The sequence below is a fragment of the Saccharomyces paradoxus genome, chromosome IV, assembly GCF_002079055.1.
Source record: "Saccharomyces paradoxus chromosome IV, complete sequence".
NCBI lineage: Eukaryota > Fungi > Ascomycota > Saccharomycetes > Saccharomycetales > Saccharomycetaceae > Saccharomyces > Saccharomyces paradoxus.
This window is the reverse complement of record NC_047490.1, coordinates 1127414-1143742: the sequence shown is the minus strand read 5'-3', so window position 1 is coordinate 1143742 and position 16329 is coordinate 1127414. Positions and strand designations below refer to the sequence as shown.

General features: G+C 37.3%; 8 protein-coding genes and 1 non-coding gene across 9 annotated transcripts; 2 read left to right on the top strand and 7 right to left on the bottom strand.

Annotated features, from left to right (window-relative positions):
- Positions 1–50: 50 nt before the first annotated feature.
- GGA1 (ubiquitin-binding protein) lies at positions 51–1724 on the bottom strand (the record flags this gene model as incomplete). The annotated part of the gene is made up of 1 exon (XM_033909689.1): positions 51–1724. One exon carries the CDS (start codon positions 1722–1724, stop codon positions 51–53), a length of 1674 nt encoding a protein of 557 aa, XP_033765580.1.
- A 494-nt stretch (positions 1725–2218) lies between these two features.
- Positions 2219–2587, top strand: CNL1 (Cnl1p; the record flags this gene model as incomplete). Its single annotated transcript, XM_033909688.1, has 1 exon — positions 2219–2587. One exon carries the CDS (start codon positions 2219–2221, stop codon positions 2585–2587), a length of 369 nt encoding a protein of 122 aa, XP_033765579.1.
- Positions 2588–2849: 262 nt separating this feature from the next.
- Positions 2850–5684, bottom strand: SPC110 (Spc110p; the record flags this gene model as incomplete). Its single annotated transcript, XM_033909687.1, has 1 exon — positions 2850–5684. The coding sequence occupies one exon, from the start codon at positions 5682–5684 to the stop codon at positions 2850–2852; it is 2835 nt and encodes a 944-aa protein (XP_033765578.1).
- Positions 5685–5903: 219 nt separating this feature from the next.
- On the bottom strand, positions 5904–7046 carry TRP4 (anthranilate phosphoribosyltransferase; the record flags this gene model as incomplete). Its single annotated transcript, XM_033909686.1, has 1 exon — positions 5904–7046. The coding sequence occupies one exon, from the start codon at positions 7044–7046 to the stop codon at positions 5904–5906; it is 1143 nt and encodes a 380-aa protein (XP_033765577.1).
- Positions 7047–7538: 492 nt separating this feature from the next.
- TRR1 (thioredoxin-disulfide reductase TRR1) lies at positions 7539–8498 on the bottom strand (the record flags this gene model as incomplete). Its single annotated transcript, XM_033909685.1, has 1 exon — positions 7539–8498. The coding sequence occupies one exon, from the start codon at positions 8496–8498 to the stop codon at positions 7539–7541; it is 960 nt and encodes a 319-aa protein (XP_033765576.1).
- Positions 8499–9050: 552 nt separating this feature from the next.
- On the bottom strand, positions 9051–9995 carry YPQ2 (Ypq2p; the record flags this gene model as incomplete). The annotated part of the gene is made up of 1 exon (XM_033909684.1): positions 9051–9995. One exon carries the CDS (start codon positions 9993–9995, stop codon positions 9051–9053), a length of 945 nt encoding a protein of 314 aa, XP_033765575.1.
- Positions 9996–10530: 535 nt separating this feature from the next.
- SBE2 (Sbe2p) lies at positions 10531–13125 on the bottom strand (the record flags this gene model as incomplete). The annotated part of the gene is made up of 1 exon (XM_033909683.1): positions 10531–13125. One exon carries the CDS (start codon positions 13123–13125, stop codon positions 10531–10533), a length of 2595 nt encoding a protein of 864 aa, XP_033765574.1.
- A 488-nt stretch (positions 13126–13613) lies between these two features.
- Positions 13614–15668, top strand: ATP22 (Atp22p; the record flags this gene model as incomplete). Its single annotated transcript, XM_033909682.1, has 1 exon — positions 13614–15668. One exon carries the CDS (start codon positions 13614–13616, stop codon positions 15666–15668), a length of 2055 nt encoding a protein of 684 aa, XP_033765573.1.
- A 221-nt stretch (positions 15669–15889) lies between these two features.
- On the bottom strand, positions 15890–15962 carry SPAR_Dtrna23M. Its single transcript has one exon. It is a non-coding gene; the product is annotated as a tRNA-Met (tRNA).
- Positions 15963–16329: the final 367 nt, after the last annotated feature.

The following is a 16329-nucleotide window of genomic DNA, read 5'->3' as shown; positions in this document are numbered from 1 at the left end:
TCCCTGTGATTGAATATGACATCTACCTTTTTTTCCTCTACCGATTTTAATTATATTATGGGCAAAGTGGCAGTGCCCGATTCTTCCTTCGAACCATCCTTGGTGTTGTAACTAGCTTTCCATTTCAACTTGATATGCTTCCCTAAATTAACAGCCATACCTTCTATTGAAGCAATCTGTTTTATGCCATCTCTGGACTTACTCTGAAGAATATTGCCCGATTGTGGCTGCAGAGACAATGTCGTGCCTTTGGGCGATGCAAGTAAAAGTGCGAAATTAGTGACTGGATCATTGCTTAAGTTTGAATAGAAGATGACTAATCTTAGCTTTGTTATTGATTCACGGATCAATTCGTAATCAATCCTTAATTGATCTGATTCGTTGAGTATATGTCTTTGCAACTGAGCTGAATTTTCTTTGGAGTTACTTGAATTATTTATTAAACCGTTAGGTAGATCAAATGAGTTAGAATATGAAGATGTTCCGGCTTTAGTTTCTCCAGTTTGCGAACCAAAGTCCAATAAATCTATGCCAGTAGACTTTGGGTGATTGTCACCAAATATATCAACAAAAGCACTGTTTTCTTTAAGCTTTTCTGATGATGACAAACTTAAATTATTGAGATCCCCTAAAAGATCCTCAGAAAGTTGCAAAGGTTTACCTGAAGACGTCACAGGTAAAACGTTTGCCGTTGAGTCGTCATCAAAATCTATTAAATTAAACTCTTTCGCGGATTCATCTGTATCGATGGTACTTCGTTCTTCTTCCTTCACGCCCTTTATTGACCTGTATTTTTCTAACAATTGGACCACTAGGTCGTTAAATTTTGATAGGTTATTAACAAGCGCATCGTCGTCGCGTTCTTCCTCAATGAGCTTTTTGAATTTCGGTTGCGCTGATTTTAAGTCGCCATACAGCTCTTGTATAGTTTCATTTTCCAAATCGGGCTCCTCAGTAGAAGTCAGCATTTCATCGAACAAATCAGCTTTTCTTTTGAGCTTATTTAGCTCATTGTTGATTGCTTGTTTGACAGCTACCTTAGTGTCATCTTTAAATCCCGCCATAACTTTCATTAGTTTGTTAGCCTCCTTCAAGTCATCTGGCTTGCCGCTTCTTATCAGCTCTTCTAGTTTCGCAGCTTGAGCTCTCTCCCGTTCTTCTTGTAGCTCACTAGCCGTCCTCAGTTGGTCATTCGGTCTCAACACTGCCAGGTTTTCACTCCCAACTTTTGGGAAAGTATAACCTTTGTATTTCAGTAATTTGTGCATGTCGCTGATATATTGAAGATCGTCCTTGTAGCTGGCATGTTTGCAGATGGTTTGGTACCATTCCTCGATGGCCTCAAGAATCATTTGTTGCACCTTGGAATATCTCAATGGTGGTTGCTCTGGAAATCTTTTGACGAGATCGTTTAAGAATTCTTTCCTGGAGATTTGCAAATGGATAGAGTAACCGCAATTTTTTACCAAAACATCTAGTAGTGAAAGTGCAAAAACAGCCGCTTGTGTGTCCCCATTATTGACCAATTTCTCAATCGCTAAGACAGCCTCTCTAGGTGTTGCCCCCTGCTTTGAATTGATATAGTCGGCTACATCTAAATTTAAACCCAAATCTGGTTCAGGCAATGTGGATCTACACGCTCTTTGTATCTTTCTGAGCAGTGAGCTCTCAGTAGAGCGTGGTTTTATCACCGGTTCGGAGGTAAGCTCAATTCTTTGTGGCATTTTTAAGACTCTTGTCTGTGGTTTAATCTTGAAGTAGTGGTATGCTTCAAGTTGCTCCTTTGTTAAAGAACCTCATAATGATTTTAAAGGTTTTCAACTTGAGATAGCTATGTGCAATATTCACCCCTTTACAGGCCTATTGAGTTTTAGGTTAAAAATACTTTAGGGTTTATTGCTAGCATGGCATAGGTTACTTAACTATATAAAAATGATATTTTAGGGGTTGTGATTTAACGTATGCGGGTCAGAAATATTTCTTTAGCCATTTTCTGAAACGTGTAAATAATTAAAATAGTCGTCATTTTCTCACAGTAGGAGGCATCCATCATGCCCAAAATAAGGACTTAACTAATCTTGTCCAATCTGGGTAATAGCAATCACATTCATAGTTCATTCAACCACAACATAAAGTTCGCAGGCACTTTCATATGAAATCTGTGTCTTTTAACGTTCATTAGCAGTATATTCGACTAAGTTAGCTCGCCTTATTTAGAATGCAAGACAACTCAAGTCATTCCAGAGAGTCAGCTTCAGCTGGTGATGATCCTCTTGGAATTGATAAGTTGACAGTCGATTACGATTACTTACTTTATAAAATAAAAGACTATGTACAAAGTATACAATTGGATACTACGGAGCTATGTAAAAAGCAAAATGAAGTGATGGTAAATGGTATTATCGAAAACACCATAGATAAAAATATTGCGAAGTTTAAACAGCTTCTTGAAAAGTGCGATACATTAGAAAATCATTATGAAATGTTAAACCAACTGGCGATGATAACGGATACCTTCAAGGAAAGAATTGCGGAGGCCGTAAATGATTACAATAGCATAAAAAAAGGCGCTAGTAAATCTAAATAGTTACTTATAATACAAATATGCTACGTACATAAATATATTCATGTATGTGTTTTGTGCTTTATTTCCATTGCGAGAAAGAAATGAATGAACGCAAAGTGGTCAATGCTAAGGAGATTAACACACTGCATCCGAGGTCAGGTTCTGGTAAGCAAAAAGGATTCGTGTCTGTTCATGGTTGTGCATTCATCGCGGTTTGATTGAGGACCAGTCTGTGTAGGAATCAACGTATATAAGAGAGATATAATGATACAGTAAAATGAGGCTACCAAGATATACGCCCACTATTGCTATCAATTCTATCTCTTAGTATTCGCAATCTAGTATCGTCTGATCTTCTGTAAAAAGCAATTCTTTTCATCCTCACACAAGCAAGTACTAAAAGAGCAACTGTTTTGAAGCTTAAGCGGCGCTCGAAATATGGGCCTCTTCTATTCAAGTTGAATCTAAGCGGATAATCATAGTCATGATACCTTGTATAAATATGACTATTATAGTAGTCACGGTCTAATTCGTCATCCTCTGGAAGTGAAATGTTTAAACTATGCTCACCTTTCCTCGTGTCCAATCTTAAACGGCGGGTACCCAAAGCAAGAACCTTGTTTAAATAATCATTGATCACTTTTAGGTCGTTGTTGTGTCTTACTTCTGAATGATACTTCAATTTATAATAACTTATGACGTCATTTAATTGCATGGTTGAATCATCATCTTTGCGTCTCTCGTTTAATATAAGGCGTTCTTCAAGTCTCCTGTTTTCCTCTTGTAAAGAAGTGATTTCACTCAAATAACTCTTTTTTATCCTGGCCATTTTATCTTCCATGATACGAATATTATTGCTGTTCTCATTTAGTTCTTCTTTTTCTCTTCTCAAACGATCATTAGCAGCAATTACCTTCTGTAGTTCGCGCTTATATTTTTCTTTAGACTCCTGTAAGTTCCATTTTTCTTTATCTAATTCATCAATCTTTCTGTTCAAGAGAGATACTTCATGTTCTTTATCTGATGCAGATCCTTTTTCTGTCAACAATCTGTCATTTTCCAGAGAGAGATTGTTATATTTTCTTTTCCAGTTTTCTATCTCAATTCTTTGGGAGTCTCTTAGAGATCTTAATTCATCCTCACTCTCTATCAATTTGTTTTCTAGATTTAGTATTTGTAAATTTAAGTCACGTTGAATATTACCCTGTTCAGATTTCAATTGATTGAAATCTCTTTTGTACCTATTAATTATGGTTTTTAATGAACTTATTTCATCTTCTTGAAGTTTTAGGTTGTGAGCGAGTTCGTTGATCTGTTCCTCTTTTTCTTTTATATCTTTTGATCTTTTTTCGGATACTTTGGCAGAATTTTCCGCAATTCTAATTTTTAGTTCCTCAACTTTGTCTTCAGAATCCTTTGTATTTTCCTTGTACTCTTCGACTTCTTTCCTTAACAAGTCTAACTGTTCCTCATAAGTTTCTTTCATATGGTAAGTTACCGTCGACTCCTCATCTAATTTACTTTTTAGCTGTGAGTTTTCTGCGACCAAGTTAGAAATTTTTTCATTCAGTTTGGTATTTTCATCTCCCATCTTTGATTCGGAATTTTTATAGTTGGATTCCCTTTCTTTAAATTCTTTTTCTATCTTAGAGTATTTCTCTTGTGCAATCTTTAAATCCTTTTCCAAAGTTTTAATAAGTTTACCTTTAGAGTCTAGTTCATCATTAGTAATAGATTTAGATTCACTGTGCGTTTTTTTTATCACAAATAAGTCATTTTCTAACCTTTTGACCTTTTTTTGTAAGTCAGTTATTCGTTCGTCTCTCGAGGAAGTTTCCTCTCTTGCTATTCTAATATCTCTTTGTAACTTATCGTTGAGAGTTTTTAATTCTTCTTCCCTTGAGCCTAACTGTGAGTCTTTTTGATTAAGTTTATTCTCTAGTTGAGTTAGTTGAGCCATTAATGAAGCTAGTTTACTTTCTTTTGCGGTCAACTGTGAACTTTTTGCGTTTATCTCTTCCTCTAGCTCAGCTATTTTTTTTTTGGACTCTTTCAATTCGTTCTCTTTTGCAAATGATTGTGAACCATTTTCACTGAAGTTGTTTTCGAGCTCATTTAATTCATTTTTTAGCCTTCTTAATTCATTTTGCTTTTGCTTTAATTGTGAATCCGTCTCATCAGACTTAATTTTCAACTCATTTAATTCGTTTGTTCGTTTCCTCAGTTCATTTTTCTTGAGTTCAAACTGCGTATCTTTTTCCTCTGCATTGCTTTTCAACTCGTTTAACTCGTTTATTAATTTTTTCAACTCATCTTCCTTGGATTTCAATTGTAATTCTTGTACGTCTCTATTATTTTCTAATTCTTGCACTTGGTCTTTCGCTGCTTTCAGTTTTCTATCTGATTCAGCTAATTTTCTTTCTATTTGTTCACGTTCTTCTATGCATCCAGAGTGATCTTCTACTTTTCTTGAATTCACAATTTTGTTTTTGGCGTCTAGTTCTTTTTCTAGCTCTTGTAATCTGTTCTTTAAGTCATCCGTTTCTTCTTCAAGAGTGTCATAATTATTGAGAGTATCGTTTTTTTCCTTCCTTAGTTCTTTAATTTCGTGCTTCAAACTTTTGATTTCATTAATGTAGAGTTCTTTATTAGAAAGTTCAGAATGTGCATATGTTATGTGTCTTTTCCCCAGTAATTTACTCTCTAGCGCACGCTCAAACCGCTCTTTCTTCATTTGGTGTTCTCTCACTTCTTGTTCTTTCAAAGGCTGAGACATTGGCACATCTTTCTTCAAATCATCAATCAGGTTTCTCTTGCGGCTTTTATCAACATTACCTGACCTTGGACTGGGCGGAATGTTAGCCTTAATTTCTGGAAAGCTGTCATCGAATTGTGAGGTTTCACTAAACAGTCTCGTGGAGTCAATGGTATCATCAATACTTCTTCTCTGCTTTTTCCTGACAGGTCCTTCGTTTTCGTCACTATCATTTGCGTTTGGCACCTTAGTGGGTGATACAATATGTGTCTGCGTCGAGTTTCGTTTAGATTTGATAAATCCTACAGGCGTGAACTCCATGTTTTTCAAGCTCCCATTTGGGAGATGTGACGCTTCGTCCATGAATGTTTCCTCAACCGTTTATCGCTTTATGTGGGATGTAACCGACAAAGTTTTCTTGAAATACCTGTGCGCATTGTATATGTCCCACATTAACTCTTTGTTTATTTGTTTTCCTTCAAAATGAAGAGTTAAAACTAACGACGCGTAATTAGGGTAATGTTCAGATCAGTACAAATAAAAGATTTCTATCTAGTTCATTTATGACTTATGAAATAATGTCTACAAGGAGTTCACACTAGCTATAAAGTGTTCTAAAGAACGTAATGCGTTACCGGAATGTATGCTTTGTTCTGCCTTGATGATCCCTTCCTTCCAGTTCTGATGACCTTGGCTCAAACAATATAACGCGGCGGTGTTCATCAAAATGTAGTCATAAATAGCATTATTGTCGCCAAGGTGGTTTTTGCCGGACAGGACTTCCTCTCTTAGAATTCTTGCATTCACTTTGGGCCCGTATGAAGCACACTTCGACAATTCGTGCTCTTCCAAACCAAACATTGAAGGTTCTAATTGGAAGGTTTTCAGTTTAAGTTCGGAAGATGTTGGATCGACATGCCAGACGGTAGTTTTACCTATAGGTGATACCTCGTCTAACCCAACATGCCCCCAAACTATGAAAGTTTCGCTTTCTGGATATACCAAAGCGGCTGCCTTGGCATATTCAGGCGCAAGCTCCTTTGAGTAAACGCCTAATATTCTTTTATTGACGTGACTAACTGGATGTAGAAGTGGTCCTAGCACGTTGAAAATGGTTGGAATTCCAAGAAGTTTGCGTATCTTTGAAGCGTGACCCATTCCATGATGAAAAAAAGGGGCAAGTAGAAACAGAAATGTGTTATCTGGCCATAAGCTGGGCACTGTTGATGAAGTAACCTTGGATATATCACAGCCTAAAGTTCCAATCAGGTCACCAGCCCCACTATTAGATGTGGAAGCTTTACCGCCGTGTTTACAAACTTTCAGACCCTGAATCCCGGAAGCAACGATAGCAGCAGAAGTGGAAACATTAAAAGTATTCTGTCCGTCACCACCGGTACCTACAATATCTAAGATCACTGGCCCTTCCTCTGATGATAATCCGTTCTTCATCGGTAAAGGTAGATCAACAAGGTCGGAATGTCTCAGCACGGCCTTCGCAGCTTCTGCAATGTATTCCGCTTTATGATCAAGTTTAGTAACTCTCAATGCCGTGAGAAAACTGGAAACCTTGGTATAGATGGAAAGATTCTCATCGTTATCTGTGTCACATTTCTTCAAAAGACTTAATATGACCAGTAGCGCATCGTGTAAGTCTACGCTAGTCAATTGTGGCGGTGAATCCAATAATTTCTTAGTATAAGATAACAGAGTCGCCTCAGACATAATAAAGGAATAGTAGGTTTTCTTGCGTATTTTTTCCTGTTTGAACTCAAGTAGTTGCCAGTAGCTCTAATATCAGATGCTATATTACAAACCTATCCGAAAGAATGAACACAACAGGGACTGTGGTTATAGAATTATCTGGTATTGAATCACTCTTTAACAGGTTAATCAGCGCAGGACGTTTTTTTTTCTTTTTGACAAAGGCGACAAGAAAACTGCAGGTGGGAAGCGCAGCAATAATTATTAGTCATAATCTAATAGTCGGTGTATAAGCAATCACGCGTTATTTATTAAGGCCGGTGGCTCATGTAATGTGTTTAAAAAGTTTAATCCGGACGCACAATATATAGTTTATGTATTAGCGTTTTCTAATAAAGAAGAAACGACGTAAAATTTATGGTTGGTTTTTTGTTAAAGAAAATGAAAAAGGAACGATTTGTCGAATGAGTATACAAAATTTTGTGTGTATCTATTTTATAATGGAAAATCCATCTATTCTAAGGAAGTTAAGTATTTCTCAGCGTCCAAAGCGGCCATACAACCGGAGCCAGCAGAAGTAATAGCTTGTCTGTATTTAGAATCCTGGACATCACCAGCAGCGAAAAACCCTGGCACAGAGGTCAATGAGGAGCCTGGGACAGTCTTAATGTAGCCTGCTTCATCAGTGTTGACTTGGCCAGCGACAATTTTCGTTGCTGGAGAGTGGCCAATAGCGTAAAATAAACCGTTGACTGGCAAGTCAGCTTCTTCATTCTTTTTAGTGTTCTTAATCCTTAAGGCATTCAATAATTTACCATCCCCCTTAGCTTCTAGCGCAACAGTATTGTAAAGGATTTCAATTTTTTCGTTCTGCTCAGCACGTTTTTGCATAATGGTAGAAGCACGCAAATGATCTTTTCTGACAAGCATGAACACTTTTGAGCCGTACTTGGTCAAGAACTGAGCTTCTTCACATGCAGAGTCACCACCACCAATAACTGCCAATGGCTTGTTTCTGAAAATAGGAACGGCACCATCACACACGGCACAGGCAGAAATACCCTTTTGCCAGTAGGTTTCCTCACCCGGTAAGTGCATTCTCTTAGCAGAAGCGCCTGTGGCTAAGATTATAGCGTCCGTGGTCACAGGTTCTGCATCTTCATTAAATTCGGTCCATAATTTGAATGGCTTGGAAGACAGATCAACTTTGGAAACTGTCTCTGTAATAATTTCAGTGCCAAATTTCGTGGATTGTTCTCTCATTCTGTCCATCAGTTCGCTACCTGTCAGACCATCTGGGAAACCTGGAAAGTTTTCAATTTCTGTGGTGGTGGTTAGTTGCCCACCGGCAGCAATACCGTTCGCCATCATACCTTCGTATAAGATTGGTTTGATTTCTGCTCTTGCTAAATAGATGGCGGCGGTGTGCGCAGCTGGGCCTGAACCGATGATAGTAACTTTGTTGTGAACCATTATTGATAATACGACGTTTACTTTTGTACTGTTTGCTATTTGCTGCTGTACTGTATTACTCTTGCAGGCAAGTGTAACTACGATTACAAAAAAGAATCTACAGGCTTTCGAAACCTCGAGCAGCTTGGGTTTACTCTTATACGCGTGGGCATTTTTCCTTTTTCGAGACACTTGCGGGCGATTTTTTTTTCTTCATGACTAAGGAGAAGCTAACCCAGCCAAACCCGCCCCAGATGGCTAGGCAAAATGAAAGATTATTAATCCAGGCCAGATTAAAACTCTTGCTAGTGTACTGTACGCAAGCGTTCACTGTGAATACATAACAACTTTCATTATTAATATTAGTGAGACAAACTATATGTGCTTGAAGCTGTGGCGAATGCAAACAGAGACATAGAAAGTTTTACGTAAAACTGGCGCTAACTATAGTTGAGTACTTTTACACGGGGTAGGAACGTAGTATACTTATTAGGAAAAAGGATCTCACAAGGGCTATCCCAAGGAGCGGAGAGCACTGTTAGAATATGTATAATAGGACTCTACATGGAGAAACTACGCTTGTGTTTCACCAGACAACAGTGATGTGCGTTCAGTTACTAGTTGCTCCGCATTGTCTTCTTCAGGGCCGTATAGCTCTCTTTCCAGTTCACGTAGTTGCATATCAGTTGCATAAAGGATGTAGTATTGATAGAAGTATATCAAATCAAATGCAATTGTTCCAGCGCTTCCAAAGATAAAGGGCAACTCGTTCATGATAAATTCCCTTTTGTTCTGACTAGTTAAAAATTGACAGCTTGTGAAAATACTCATATTATACGTGATATTGCAAAGTAGAGTTGTAGCAAAGAGGAAGGGAGACAAACCGTCTGTGGACTTTCTATTGTAATTCTTGATTAGTTGTGGAATACGTGCACCTACGTAGAAGGAAGCGCCAATCCAAGACAAAACTGTACCCAGCTGGCTATTTTTATCATCTCCAGGAGGCGCCATTTGTGGTTGGATGGAGCCTACATTTAGCGGGTACGCGCTAGCTGTACTTATAGTATGAGCTATGGCCAAGGCTGCCGTAATGGCAGACCTCCTTCTACTGCTTCTAGGGCTTTCCACGCCTTGTATCATGTCTTCCTCCTCCCTTAAAAGCTCACCATTTTCAACTAGTTCAGGAAGAAGAGGTTTAGGCTCATGACCAATAGTTGCCAGTTTATTTTCATGCAACACGCCATAATAATAGTATTGACCACATACAAACGAATCGTTCAACAGAAAATATATTGCTAGAAGTATTTGGAATAGCAATTGTCCTGTCAGCTTTGCCCCTATCAGCGAGGTAATGTCTCCACACAACCAAGCTAACAAAAAATATGGCGATAACCCATCGACAGATTTATCTCGATAAGTTTCAATGATTTGCGGGAACAATGAAATAACAGAGGTGAAAAAGGATAATGATCCGCATAAATTGGATACAGTAGGCCATATGCTATTTAAGCACGACATGGAAAGGATTTTTTATTTTCACTTTACAATTTTTAGCACCGATAACAACGAATCTTATTGATTAATATCAATAAATACTGTGTTTAGGAAACGAAAAGAATGCTACTTTATTTGTTCTCGTTGGTGACGAATATTATTACCAGAAAAAACCAGTTGATGTTTGTGTGCACGTTTATGTTTTTATTTGTTTTCATCCCTTCTCAAGCGAAGAGCTATGCCAAAAAGATACTTAATGATAACAGTAGCACCTATTTCACCATAAATCACTGAGCGGAATCTTTTTTCGCGAACAATCTCGTCCATTCTGAGAAATTTTTGCAGCACGTAGGTGTATGCCGTAGAAATCAGCCAAAAAAAAATGAGGACAAAAAGGATGATAAAAGAACTTAATAAGAACAATTCATCGTTTATTAAATATATATTATTAAATTAATTGAAAATAATTTCTGTATGTATGCATTTATAAGTTTTTATGTGAAAGGAAGTTGAGAAATATAATGTGGTCGTTAAACTCTTAGTATGTATTGTATGCACATTAGCGTAATTTTCGGTAGTAATGTAACCACCACTTTGTGAAAATATTATTGAGGTTTTCCTCTTCGATGCTATCCTCTGTGTAAAGTGGAATACAAAAGTGCTTGTCATTCAGATCTGACAAATGTTTCAGATTATCGTACCCAAAATGGTAGTTTATTAATACGTTAACCGTTAGTGAAACTAGAATCTTATAATTTACAACAACCTTCTTTGATCTATAGTATTCCCATACTTTGTCTTTGAATGTTTCGAGTTTTACGGGATAGCTTGCAAAGTTTTGACCATTATGGACGATAATCACATCCATTACCCACATAAAAAGTTTATGGTCCATTCTTTGCAATATGTTCCACCATGTGTTGCTATTCAGGCAGCTGCCATTGAACTCATTTTTGAACTCATCTTTTCGCAAAAGGTGGGCAACAATTCCCCTAGGATTCAATATTCTTGAATCGTATTTTTCCTTGCAGATTTCACTAAAGCATGACATTTGTATTAAGTTGACCATTTCCCACGTTTCTTTCAGAGTTCCAAAAGATTGATCAGTTAAAAAATGATAGAATAGCATCTCATCACCAGCAACTAAACCCTGTTGGGATATAGATTTCAGTTGTAATAATAGCATTAAGTCAGAAACGACTTGCTTATCTGTTCCATTTTTATAGAATATTTTCTGCTGTACATCGTGTTCAATAAGCTGTCTTATTTCAAATTCTTTATCTTTGGGGAAATCCATTTTGTTTAGTAGCTGCATTACTTCTTCAAATGATTCTATAAAACATTCCGTTATCAGGCAACTGTCACTTTGTAGAAGTTGACTGTAAATTTGAAGCCGTACTGTAGATGTCAAAGGTGTTTCCCAAATAATTTTCTTTAATTCGTTTAACGACGAGTTACGAGTAACTCCTCGGTCCAGCAAATGCTGAAATTTTAGCCTATTCTGCCCATTCTTTTTGGCCTTTTCATCGCGTTCTCTATTTTTTTGCAACTCTTCCATCGATGCCAAGTCAATATTTTTGTAGATTTGTTTATCTTGCAATTTTCTCTCTTTAAAATCTTTGGGCGGCAGCCAACTTGGACGGAAGTGACTTACGGCTTTTAATTTATCTTCTGAAACTAGCATTAGGTCTTCCATCCCCTGATTACTGGCTTCTTTGAATTCCAATGGCAAACACTGTAAGGATCTGGAACGACCAGAAAGAATACCTTTAGAGATTTTTTCAGAGCTATGCAGGTAAACCTGGGAGAGATTTTTCATAGTATCCTGAATATACTGTGAGTCAGAGACAGGAGATATACCAGGAATGCATGTCGGTGGGAGCTCCTTATAGTCTAAACATGATTCTTTCAACCTGTTGCTCGAATATAATGTGTGTTTTTTACTACCATGAACCTGATTGAAGGTTCCATCTACACCGAGCGGTGGACGTGTGTGTTGATTTCCTTCGTAATTGCTTTCCTGTGCTAATATCTCTTCATCTCCCCATGTTGAATCTGAACTTTTTCCTTTTTTATTAAATTTAGATAATGTTAAAAAAGAACTGGTCGATAAAGAAGCCATCGGAATGTTCCAAATTAACGAACCGTCAACATCACCCTCTTGAAGTTCCAAGTTAGCATCTTGGTCCTCGTAGAATTTCTCCTTCTTTTTTATGGCTTTCCGCAAGGATTGGTCATTTTGCTCTTTCCTCAAACGGTAACGTTGAGAAGGAGTAAGTTGGGTTGTCTTGTATGGTAATATTGCAGAAGTACTGTTGGAATGCACATACGGTTTTTTTGTGATCGGCATGACTTTCGGTTCGTGGAAAGCTGCTGTACTCATGCAATGATGTTTAAGAGGAGAGTCATTCTCACTTATGAAAGAAGTTTGTGATGCGGCTATACTATTGGTTGTATTACTCAATCCAGGCAGTCCTACTGTCCTAGAGAGTTTAGGAGTTGTTACCGAACTTTGACGAGATGGAATGCATGTAGTTATAGTACTCATTGAGCAAATTGTCTTATCAGCGCTGCCTGCTGTGCGTGTTTTCTGTAGTATTGACCCCGGTCGGCTTTTCTTTAAAGGTGTAATATTGCTTCTGTTTTCAGCTTCTTTCGCACTGTTAAGGAAGGGATTATCCCCCGATTTACTGTTTCCTATTTCACACTCTTCTGAGCTGATATCAGATGCGCATAGTGAATCTGATGTCGTATTCGAGTGCGATGAGGAAAATATTTCTGTGCTCGATGTACCTATAGAGTCATCTGATATTGGCCTAATACACTTCGCTGTAGGCACGTATGCATTATGATAACCTGACACAATTTTAAGAGGATCTTGGTTGCCAACATTGAAGTCTAGGTTGGCACTAGGGCGCCTTGTACCAATACTCCTTCCATTCGAACTCACGGTGCTACTGGATGCACTACTACCCGATCGGGATTTCGATAACGGAAGGCTGTTGCTTTTGCGTTCATTATTTTCTGAAAGCACCAAGCCCTTTATGGAGGATTTGTTAGGATGACTTTGTTCTAGATGCGTTGAGTCCTCCTCCTTTAAAGGGTCTAGCTTCGAGGTGTTAGGAACTATGTTAATCAAACGACGTGCTGTCATATAAAAAATTTGATTATAACAGAAAAAGGAAAAGAGCTCGAAAAATATAATGAAGCAAAGGTGGAAGTCCAAAAATAAAGTCAAAATTCAAAGCTTGTAACGAACGTATGAATGAAGCACTAATTGAAAAAAGGAATCTTGTCAAAACGGCTCTAAATTTCAGAACGATATAAAAGGAGAGTTAAAAGTACAAGTGATAGTGTAATAAAGCCAGATGCTGGGTAGCTTTGGTAAAAACAGGACAATAAATAATCAATAGTTGTATTCTAATTATAGCAGGATCGATATTACATCTCTTTTGCTTTCTTTAATCAGATCTGAAAAAAAAACATTGCGTATATAGTGATCTACGCGGATTAACTTATGGAGTGCATAAAGGGGAAAAAGGAATTACATAAAGATCTATTCTGCTCGATACAACTTATTAACGTGCTGGTAATAATGTGCTTTCAAATCTGTTAAGGGTTCATTTTGATGTTTTTTTTGGCATGGTAAAATGTATATACCGTGTCTATTTTGGGAATTTGGCTCAAATGGTCACTCGACCGCTATTTAAACATGTGGGTAGCGCATACGCCTACCAAGTTCTACCTATTACCAATTTGCGTTCCTTATCTACAAAGAGTTGTCCGTTGGAAAGTAAACTAAATCGTTCATATTCTGTGCAGTTTGGCGATTCTGAACGACTGATGCCATGTTTTAGCAAAGGCGGATCTTCGAAAAATGTGCAAAAGCATTTATACGAGCTCCGACAATTGAAAAGTGTATTAAGTGAGACTTTTGGAGTAACTGAATACGCCTCTTTTTTTGGGTCCTTACAAAATACCTTGCATATAAAGAATTGCTCGGAAAGCGAAAAGAAGAAACTTTTATATGATATAATTTTGCATCAACATGAGTTGTACCCTGAGGTGGCAAGAAAGATTGGATTTTATATACCAGATGAGGTCCACAAGTGGTTCTGGCATCATATTCCAAAATCTGAATCTTTCAATCACTATCTCTTTCTTTTGAAAAATGACGTTCTTCTCTCCACTTCTGGCTACTGTACAAAGTTTACCAATAGGTTGATGAAGGGTACTGAGATGGAGAGGCAGTTGGCCACATTCCAAATTTTTTTGCATGATGAAACAAACATAAAGTTGATAATGGAAAAAGTGCTGAAATTGCATACATTTGACAGCTTAGCCGCCTTAGTGAATGGCCTTGCTAAGGCGAAAGATTTCAGATTTATTAAAGTATATATTCAAGCCCTACTACAGAAATTGGAGCAACACTGTTATTCTGGTGAAGATGGAGCAAAGCAAAAAAGCTTACGTTTTGTCAAGTTCAATAATACCTTACTTTATTACCTTTTGAAAAGTGGAAATGTTGAGCTATTCATCAAGACCTTCCAAGAGGAACTAAAATTCATTATAAACTCAGGATTACTTAATCACATCGATGGAAAGGAACATATATTAAATTTTCCTATTCATCATTACCTGAATTTGCTTCGAATATCTAATAGGCAGGAAGAACTTTTCAATGTAATTTCCTGTTTACAAAGCAGTCCACTGATGAAGTATAAATTGTTCAAGGAATTTTTAATGGGCGAACTAATTGCATCTTTTCAAGCCTTCCGCGACCCAAAATTGGTGTGTAAATACCTCCTCTCATCGTACAGCTTGAAACCGTCTGCTAATATTTTGAATGCTCTAGGGATTTGGGGGTGGCTCTATCACACAAAATCAACGACTTTAACAGTGTCTGAGTTAGAAAAAGAGTTGAAGAACAACAATAATATCCTGCCGAACACAATGCGAATAGCGTCGCCAGTAACTGTTCCAATTTTAACTGAACTGTATAGAAGCCTCTTGTCTTCTAGTTTTGTTTCATTGGAAAGGGGTCAATTTAAGAATTGTCTTCTTGATTTATATTACAAGTACAGGAGTTTTCTTTCTAGGGAAGCTCGTAAGTATAGGTACTGGAGAAATGATACCGGAATCCTGAACGTTTTTTTGAATTACATTAGATTTCAAGCTCGTGAGCCAAGACTGGCCTATGATGTTCTTTTGGATTTTTATTCTCAACCTTTCGCCAAAAATGTGAATTTAACGACCACACTATGTCCTTTTTCCATAGTGGCTTATAAAAATCATGCGTTAACGCAAGTGGAATTATCAGAACTGCTACAGGTAATGCATAAAAATAGGGTGCCCCTAACGTTCAAATTTTGCTCCGCAATGGTAATGCATTACATCAAAATGAGAGACGAAAAAGGAGCACGCTCCTGGTATAATAAGATACTTTTTGGAGGCTTTGAAATAAGGCATATGGCCTTGATACAGATAATAAAAGACCAAGGTTGGCCGTTTCCAAAAAATTTTGACGAAACATTACTGACGGAATTGATTGAAAATAGTAGCATCAAAGAACCTACGGACAGCACCTTATTTACAGATGAAGATATGTTTGAAGAAAGTAGTGAGCCTAGATTCAATGATGACGATGTTAATAAATGTACAAATATTATAAGAGAGACATTGAAAATTCTAAATTAATACCAGCATGAGCACTAAGAAGTAATAAATATTCATTCATTGACAATAGTAAATTCATAAATAATTAAATATTTTGTAAATATATTCACAAGTTTATGAACCATAATTTTTGATTCATAGTTACTTGATTACCTTTGATAAGTTATTTACTTTTGTGTATAGAACTGCCATTCGAGTTCATTAATGAGAGTAAAAAAGAAACTACCGCACTTGGTAGAAAGTGCTCCAGGGGAGGTTCGAACTCTCGACCTTCAGATTATGAGACTGACGCTCTTCCTACTGAGCTACTGAAGCTGTATTTTGTACAGGCAGTCGGCTTGTTGAGAAACTCTAACTTCCTAACCAATAAGTATAATTTGTAGGTGAAATACAAGTAATTGCTTAAGATCGTTGAGTTAAGAATTTGTTGGAGTAAGAATCAACTATTATCTATTGAATAGTATTCATATTACTGGTATATTCACCTGTTTCTCAAACACAAAGTTAAAGGTCTATTATTTAAACGGTTAACTTAAAATTAATACATATACATAACGATATGAGTCGATGACGTTGATCGTAGAGAGTGTGATTATGAGACGTTGCCAGAGCCAGAGGCCGGTCTTTTCCATGGCCTCTGAGGCTTGGGCTCATCAATGGCAGTATATTAATATGGTGAGAT